We start from the raw sequence: 8388 nt of genomic DNA, 5'->3' as shown, positions 1-8388 counted from the left end.
TCCCATCACCAACTCTGTAGCCCAGTCTGCCAGGACAGCACCCAGCACCCTCCTTCCAGAGCAGGCCCATGAAGCACAGGGTTGGCAGAGCCGGGGCAGAGCCTTCTCCTGCTGATACCTGCCCTGCAGAGCTCACGGAGGACAGCTAGAGAAGTGCTCATTAGGCAAATTGCTTGATGTCATCCTCCTGTTTACTTTCTCATTGTTCAACACCCCCTGGGCTCACTCTGCATCTGCCTGCAAATTCCTGCTCCCTCCATTCAGATAGGGCTCTTCAAAACTGCCACTCCATCATTGACCTTGGTCTGCAGCTTCCCTCTGGTTTTGGGGACAGAGCTGTAGGAGGAGCCGTCCAAGAGGCGTGCAGAAATTTGGCAGCCCTTGAGCATTGCAGCACCGGGCTTCCTGGCAAATAGCAGTGCCTGTTACAGACCGAGGAGCTCATATCGCAGCTCCAGGGTGTGATTAATGTTGTACGAAGGAGGAGAGAGGGACAGGAACCCCAGGTAGTTGAGTGGTGAGAGAGCTGGGGTCATGGCTCTGCTGTGCTCAACCATTTCTCTGTGAACACCAATTTATAGGAAGAGGAACATTCCCAGACTGCGGTCAGTGAGAGCCCAGCTCTTCCAGTATCCGCCTGCAGTCTGGGAGACAGAGCTCTGGGCTCTGCTTTCCACTCCTTTTTTCTCCCAAGGAAAAAAAAATCCAACACAGCAACTAAATTACTGTCTTCATCTTATCATGAAACAAACTTTATCACCTTGTGAGTGAAAACAAACACTGAAATCTCTGTATTTCCTGTGCACACATGCGCTGCTCTGACAGGGACATTTCCTTTGCCAACAGGAAAGAAGAACAAGCTGCGTGTGTACTATCTCTCCTGGCTGAGAAACAGAATTTTACACAATGACCCTGAAGTGGAGAAGAAGCAGGGCTGGATCACGGTCGGGGACCTGGAGGGATGTATCCACTACAAAGTTGGTGAGTGGCATCCTCAGAAAAAAAGGTCTGGAGGGACGCATTTTTATTCTCTAATCTTAGATCTGACCTGACAAGTTATTTTAAAAGTATGGGTAGACCATGACCTCAATGAAATCTGGTATTCATCTGTATGTATTAGGTGGACACGTTATGAAATGAGAACCAACAGAGAGACAGTCTGAAAATCTGTTCCTGGAGATGAGTTACTCAGTCTTGTTAGAAAGGAAATGAATGTTTTTTAAATCAGATTTATTTTCATTTTAGTGAAATATGAGAGAATCAAGTTCTTGGTGATTGCCTTAAAGAATGCTGTAGAGATCTATGCTTGGGCTCCTAAACCATACCACAAGTTTATGGCATTTAAGGTACGTTTCTCTTTTAACCAAAATATACTCTGTAATTGTAAATACACGAGATTTCTGTACTGTGCAGAGCAGAACAGTGTTGTGATGTAGCTGAGCTCTTCGGGATGCCTGCAGCCATGGGAGACGGGATATGTTCTGGCTGAAGAGATGGGATGCATCCTGCTTACAGCTATCAGTTGAATGTTAATATTAGTTTATGCTGGCAGGCTTCACTAGGGAAAGTTGCAGAAAGCTGACCAAATGTCTATGAGTAAAATTGAGCTGGGGTTTTTGGTGAGGGTTTTTTTTGTTGGGTTTTTTTTTCTGACTAATTTTTCACAAACAGTATGAAAACAGGTTGGTATTATTTTCCATTTTTATTTTACAAGGTCATCCTTCCCTTCTGCAATGTAGATTCTGTTTCAAGACAGAAAGTTCAGGAGAATGGCCCCACTCTTCTCTCTTTTTCTCTCCTTTTCATCTACCTCAGTTCCCTTCAGTGAGACCTTTCTCCTCTATAACATGCCAACGGGTATTTTGTACTTAGTCCTTTAAAGCACTTTTCATCCTGAGCTCTGTGCAGAGACCAGCCACGAGGGGCAATACCTTCTGGAGATGTTCATGCTGAGTAATCTCATTTTGCATCCTTCCAGCACAAATGGGTTTATTCAGTATTAGGTCACATTTGCTTTTTCTGAACAAAAGCCAGAATAAACGGGCTTAGTGACATAGAGAGCTCAGCAGCATTGAAACAGGCTGGGATCCAGCCTCCATGGGCTCTGGTGAGGATGCTGGTTGGTGCTCCTCATGCTGCATCTCCAGTCTAGGGGGCTGAGCATCCTTCCCTTGCCTGTAGACGGGGGTCTGTTAGGAGAGTGGAAAATACCACCCACTGGTTTCCCCTGTCAGGAGTCAAAATGGTCCTGGCACAGGGAGCCAGGGGCCCTTTTCTCTTTCTCGTGGTGTTTCACCCTCCTGCTGAGGACCTGAGCCATGGAGGGATGCTCTGTCCTGGGTTGGTCCATGCCAGGGAACTGGTCCCAGCCTGCATCCAGCAGGTTAGATTGAACAGGGATAAGCAGGTCTTTGCTAGTCCGGCTCATTTCAGCTGCCAAGTGGGGATCCCTGCCGGCAGGGGAGGTAGGTGGGCACAGCTCTCTGCAGGGTTTCATCTCGTTACCTGGAGTAGCATCAGCACCGGGTGTTCCCCTCATGCTGGCTGTTTGCACACTCATGTAAAACTGAGCTGTCGCCTTCCTTTAGAGACCAAATCCTCGCGCTGGCCTTGAGCTCTTAGGGAAAAGAGTTGTGCTTGGCAAGGGTGCACACTTACCTGCTGGGATGGCTGGAGCGAGTGGGTAATACCCTCTGAGGCACCTGACAGAGGAACAGAGAGACAGGAATATAAATTACCACGTATTTAGTAGGAAACACAGTCAAACAAATATGATTTCAGAACCGTATCAGGCTGCTGCTGTGGGGATTTGTTGCTTTTCTGTGATACTCACTGAAGGGATTATAAAAGTCTTTTGCAGATCTCCAGCACAAGCCGTTGCTCGTGGATCTCACTGTAGAGGAGGGTCAGAGACTCAAGGTTATCTTTGGATCACACACTGGTTTCCACGTGATTGATGTAGATTCTGGGAACTCTTATGATATCTACATACCATCTCACGTGAGTACACGGAGGAGTGCTGCTGTGTGGCTAACACAGGTCACCAGCAGGGTTTGGACAGGCCCTTGGTGGCTCAGAAATGGTGACCAGTCAGGTGACATCTTGCCATGAGTATGACATTCTCCAGTGCCCTCTTCATTGATGCTCACCTAAAGAGGGCTCGGAGGTATCACAGACTTCATGTTTGTTATTCGCACAGGCTTTTTCTGTCCTCGGGCCTGAGCAGTCAGCTTTAAGGTTGCCGTGTCCCACAGAAAGGACAGTCTGTTACAGTGGAGCACTGGTGGAGCTCTCTGTAGGGCAAGATACTGTGAAACCAGGTTCTTGGTTGTTGGACAACACAGACCCACCAAGAGCTGGATGACAGCATGCTGTCCCATTGCATAGTGCCCCGGATGTGCTCACCAGCTGAGGCAGCGCAGTTTGCCCAGGCAAGGGTTGCGGGATTAGGGTAGCCCAAATCACTAAGCTCAAAACTCCCACCCCCCCTGGCAGCAGGGATTCACCACAGGACCTCTCTCCATCCACTATTTCAAGAGAGAACCCATGCTACAAAATGTACTGCAGGTGAGGATTTTCTTGTTGGCTCATTTCAGCTTCATCCATGCTATTGGCCCAAGCAGGATGAGGAACTGGTCTAGGAGAAACTGGCTACTAATCAAATCCAGGAACTGCTGACCCTGATCCCAGCAGCCTCTGTGAGAGCTGGCAAAAAGCATAGGGAGAAATACTGGGGTCATTTGGGATGGTTTTGTGTTGTCACAGCTATGGAAGAGCAGATATGAATGGAAAGTCACTGTAGCTGCCTTTGGAACTAGAGACTGATTACTAAAAAATGGGAATGTTTCCTCCCTAGAGCTACCTGTAAAATTCTGGGTTTATTTGCCTTAATTTGAATAGGAGATAGATTTATCAAGTCAGCAGTCGCTTCTTTGTGTACAGCCAAGTGTCAGCCATCAGTCCTGGGGACGTATATGTTGTGATCTCTCCATAATTGCCGAACCTGTTTATCCTTGACGTATCAGGCAGCTTTGATGGTAGGGTAAACATGACAGCTTCTTCCCCTTCAAGCTTATCTCTGGAAGCCAGTGCCTGTTTGGTGAATGGAGAGAGGGTTTTATTCTTGTTTTGGTTTGGGTTTTGTTTTTCTAAGGCTCTGCTCCCTTCCTCCATTCAATATAATTCTGACTTTTAGGGTTTATTTTAACTGCAGATTCAGGGCAATATTACTCCTCACGCCATTGTCATCCTGCCCAAAACAGACGGGATGGAGATGCTTGTATGCTATGAGGATGAAGGCGTCTACGTGAACACCTATGGACGGATAACTAAAGATGTGGTGCTCCAGTGGGGAGAAATGCCTACTTCTGTGGGTAGGTCAACCCTTCCTCTTCACCTGCTTAAAATACAAGTGACAAGTAAGATGAGGACTCGAGAATGCTGAGATAGAGTCACTTGGGCTTTTGTTTATCAAAGGAGATTTCTCTCAGCCAGAGAAGAGATGCAGTTGCTAAATTTCCACATTTTGGTCCTGTGCAATAAGAGCAAGTGACTTCTTGAAGATTTGAGTTCTGGTTTATCTAGAGGATAAGCTGTTGCACTGGTGGGATACTGTGCTGAGTGGAAGAGGAGCTGGGTGTGGAGCTGGCAGTGCTTGGTCTGCCCTTCTGGCTTTGCTGTTGCTCAGCTCCGGGACCCATAGAGGGAAGCCGCTGCCCAGCTCCTCACCCGCAGAAGTCGGAAGCAGTGCTGCTTCTTCTGTCTGAATTACTCAGCAATTTCTGGATGAAAAGTGCTCTGTAAAGGCTGCTATCCCTGTGGGCACGTGCCTGGCCACCTGTGCCTGTGGCAGTCAGAGCTCTGCCATTGATCTCCATAGGCTTTGACTAACAGCTGGTGCGAGTCCTTCTGCCCATTGCGTAATACTTACTTCAACACACGTTGTAACACCTACCAAACGCTTCCTTTTGACAGCCTACATTCATTCCAATCAAATAATGGGCTGGGGAGAGAAAGCTATTGAAATCCGTTCAGTGGAGACGGGACATTTGGATGGAGTATTTATGCACAAACGAGCTCAAAGGTTAAAGTTTCTATGTGAAAGAAATGATAAGGTAAGTCCACTTCAAAGCTCGTATCCATGCTTTAAGCTACAAGGTACTTTTAGATTTGAAGTCTGGTTTATCTTAAGGTTAATAATTAATGTGAAGGTCCTGTTTAGTGAGCAGTGCCTATAAGCCCACTCCCAATTAATTGTCTCCAGTGGATGCATCAGATGTAAGTCACCCTGATTTGAGCTCTGGTGCAGAAACATTTTGATGCATTTTCAGATGCATTTTGATGCATCTTAAATGATTGTCTCCATGGAGTCCCATCTGTTTCCGTGGGCAGCACTGTTAAACCCTCCTCTGGAGGGTCACCAGGGTTGCCTGGGGAATGCGGCTGTCATGTAGATGACCCCTGCCACTGGTGTTGCTGATAGGCAAGGTGTATAGGGAATATAGGAAGGAGAAATTGGTGGAGGAAAAGGAATATTTGCATGGCAGAGATGGTTGAATGCTGAAGTAGATTTCTGCTATTGGTGTTTCCTCATCTCGCGAGGTTTCACCAAGATAAATCAGGACCATGCAGCAGGGAGTTCTTTCGTAATGAGCACGATCACAAAACACGTGAAGAAACTGATAGAGCAGGGTTTAATAACGTGCAGTAAATAAGGTTTGAAGCCACGATGAGTTTATGAAACAGCTGCTCATTAGTTGAGCATTGCCATACCTGATTGCATGGAGTTAGGATGGAGCTGTGCAGGAAAAATGTATCCTAACCTTGAAGCTGGGTACACCATGGGAAACTGCCCAGGAAGCTGCATTTGAGTTGCCCAAAACCCCTAGTTTGCTTTTTCCTAACTTTTGAGTACTTGACTCTGCAGGTGTTATACTGGGTTTTTAGTGGTTCTTTTTCTGGTTTGCTCCCACTGTTTTTGGTTTTTTCCTTTTCCATGAAAACTCAAAAAAACCCCACCTCAGTCTTTCTAAAATACTGGAACCAACTGATCAGTGGTGGGTTTGAAATACTAAATACAAATGTTTCTCTTTCTGGAGAAATAGTTAACGATGAAAGTCGCATGAAGATTGAAAAATTTTGTTTTTAAAAAGGACAGAGGCTTCAGATTGTCCCCTTAAATATTTATAAATTATAGCTTACTTATTTTTTAAGATTTCCCTTGGGGTCAAATGTTGGTGGATCCTGACAGAAGCACCACAAGATTTCTTCGTGGGGTGTCCTGATACATTTCTGTGCTTTGAGCATATTGAAGGAAAGTCATTTTCCCAAGCTTTATTTTCAGGAACAGCTGAAATACCAGGACTAACTTTTTGGGAGAGAACCATTTCAAACCACGGCAGATATTGACCCAAATGGTTAACATTTAGCAAGATCCAAACCACTGACAGCAGCCTTATTAATAGTGCATAATAAATGGTGCCGTGGCAGTAAAATGTGATGAACTTGGTATTTTCAAGGCGTTCCAAACCTTGCTCTCTCTGGTAGTGATAGCAAGAGAGGTTTTATTACCACGTTTACTAATAAGTGCTTTGGTTTGATCTGAGTCTCGCATGGGTGAGCTCCGGCAGAAAACAGAACCAGGCAATGGGGATGCGTAAAATCTCTGCTGTCAGACGGAGGAAAGGAGCATGGAGGGAGGTTTAGGCACAGGAAACCACAGGGCATGGGCGGCTCCTGCTTGCCTAAATCACCAAGACAATTAACAGATTGTTAAAATAATAGATTATTATTATTAACATAATAATAAGAGCTATTAATAAGGTTCTTTTGCCTCCAAACAGGTATTTTTTGCATCGGTGAGATCCGGAGGAAGCAGCCAGGTGTTTTTCATGACCCTCAACAGAAACTCCATGATGAACTGGTAACAGAGAAGCACTTGGCACTCACCGCCATGGCATTATTTCTAATTTAAAGGACATTAAACACGTGGACTAACACTGTAGAGGCAGGTGCGGAGGGCCCCGAGGATCACCGCTCCCCACACTCCCCCGGTGCCATCAGCCCCGGGGTGGGGGCTGTGGGCAGGGACGGACTTTCGCGCTTGGACCCCCGAGGTCTCCTGATTACGCTGTGTTATAGTGGGTTATGAGTTTTCCTTTTCTTTTTTTTTTTTTAATTTTACTTTTCCTTTGTCCCCTACTTTGTAAGAATGGGGGAAAAAAGTGTCAAAAAGTCTGTTTTTAATTCTGTCTGCCTGCTAGCATCAAATATATAGTATGTTGTAAAGTTACCAATTAAATCTGGTGAGAGACAGCACAATAAATGTACCTTTTATCTTTGTGATGAAGGCCATAACCGTATAGCTGGGTAATTTTAGAAATCTTTTGCCTTCACCAACATTTACATGTTGCTTTTGGCAGCAACGGCTTAACGGATTTTTAAAGAAGAGAAAAAATAATAGGTTTTTTTCCCCTCTTTTGGGAAATGGATTTTAAATGGCTAAACTACTAGCCTTAGACTAATAAAAATCAGCTACCATTTTTGTCAAGTCTGTCAATCCATATTTCTATATGGATCTTCACATAATGGTGTGTCTTGGTAGGGACAGAGGTGCCATTTGTTGTTGCTCTGGAGGTGCCCGCCTGCCCCGGGGCTTGCTCACAGGTGCCAGGACGGGGGGATGGAGGAGGTGAGCATGGCGGAGCGGTCAGAGGAACCCCACACTCGCCCCCGAGGCGGGATTTTGGGCCGCAGACGGCTCCCGGGGTGCCGCGGGCACTGGACCTCAATGCCAAAGCCGGCACAAGCTGCAGGTGCTTGTCCTCCTGAGCCTGGAGCCGGGCGCTGGTGTGTGGAGGCAGCCGGCGCGGGGATGGGCTGCCACAAAACGAACTGCCCGACCCCGTGTTGCTGGATTGGGCTTGTAAAGAGCTTAGAAAATATATGTAAGTGTGGTTTCTTTGGCCGAGGGTCTGAATCTTTACTCGTTTTCCACCCCCTCCACTCCCTAGGAATTACCCAACATACAGTGAAAGACAACATCTGTGCCGAACCGTGTGTGTGTGTTTAGTTCAGGTTGAATCGTGTCCTTATAAACTCTGCTCAGTTGATTTCCATTTTCGGTGCGTATCTGGGGTTTTCTTTCTCAGTAGCTGCAAGCATGGCCGCCTGTGGTGTTGGGGTGTCGCATAACAAGGTCTGTGTTGCTGGTTTTAACCTACCTCGTTTCAGTTGGGGTTCGTTTTTTGGTTTGGTTTATTTTATTATTTTCTTCTTCCGTTCCGCTGTCGATCACAGCGCTGTTACCTCCAGCGACATATAGAGAGCTTAACTGGCAATCTTGGTGTACTCAGTAACGATGGCTTTATTAAAAAATGATTAAATCAA

General features: G+C 46.2%; 1 protein-coding gene across 1 annotated transcript in view; it reads left to right on the top strand.

Annotated features, from left to right (window-relative positions):
* The window catches only part of TNIK (TRAF2 and NCK interacting kinase), a gene marked incomplete at its 5' end in the record, with an annotated part of 35483 nt that extends 27095 nt beyond the window's left edge, over positions 1–8388 (top strand). Inside the window, 6 exons of the mRNA XM_010194294.1 lie at positions 847–981; positions 1246–1346; positions 2851–3000; positions 4214–4373; positions 4975–5114; positions 6843–8388. Of these exons, the coding sequence (XP_010192596.1) occupies positions 847–981; positions 1246–1346; positions 2851–3000; positions 4214–4373; positions 4975–5114; positions 6843–6926 (770 nt within the window). The remainder of the gene's footprint in view (positions 1–846; positions 982–1245; positions 1347–2850; positions 3001–4213; positions 4374–4974; positions 5115–6842) is intronic.

Source organism: Mesitornis unicolor, unplaced genomic scaffold (assembly GCF_000695765.1).
Source record: "Mesitornis unicolor isolate BGI_N332 unplaced genomic scaffold, ASM69576v1 scaffold7471, whole genome shotgun sequence".
Classification (NCBI taxonomy): Eukaryota; Metazoa; Chordata; class Aves; order Mesitornithiformes; family Mesitornithidae; genus Mesitornis; species Mesitornis unicolor.
The sequence above is the reverse complement of the archived record's forward strand: the minus strand, read 5'-3'. Positions and strand labels throughout refer to the sequence as shown.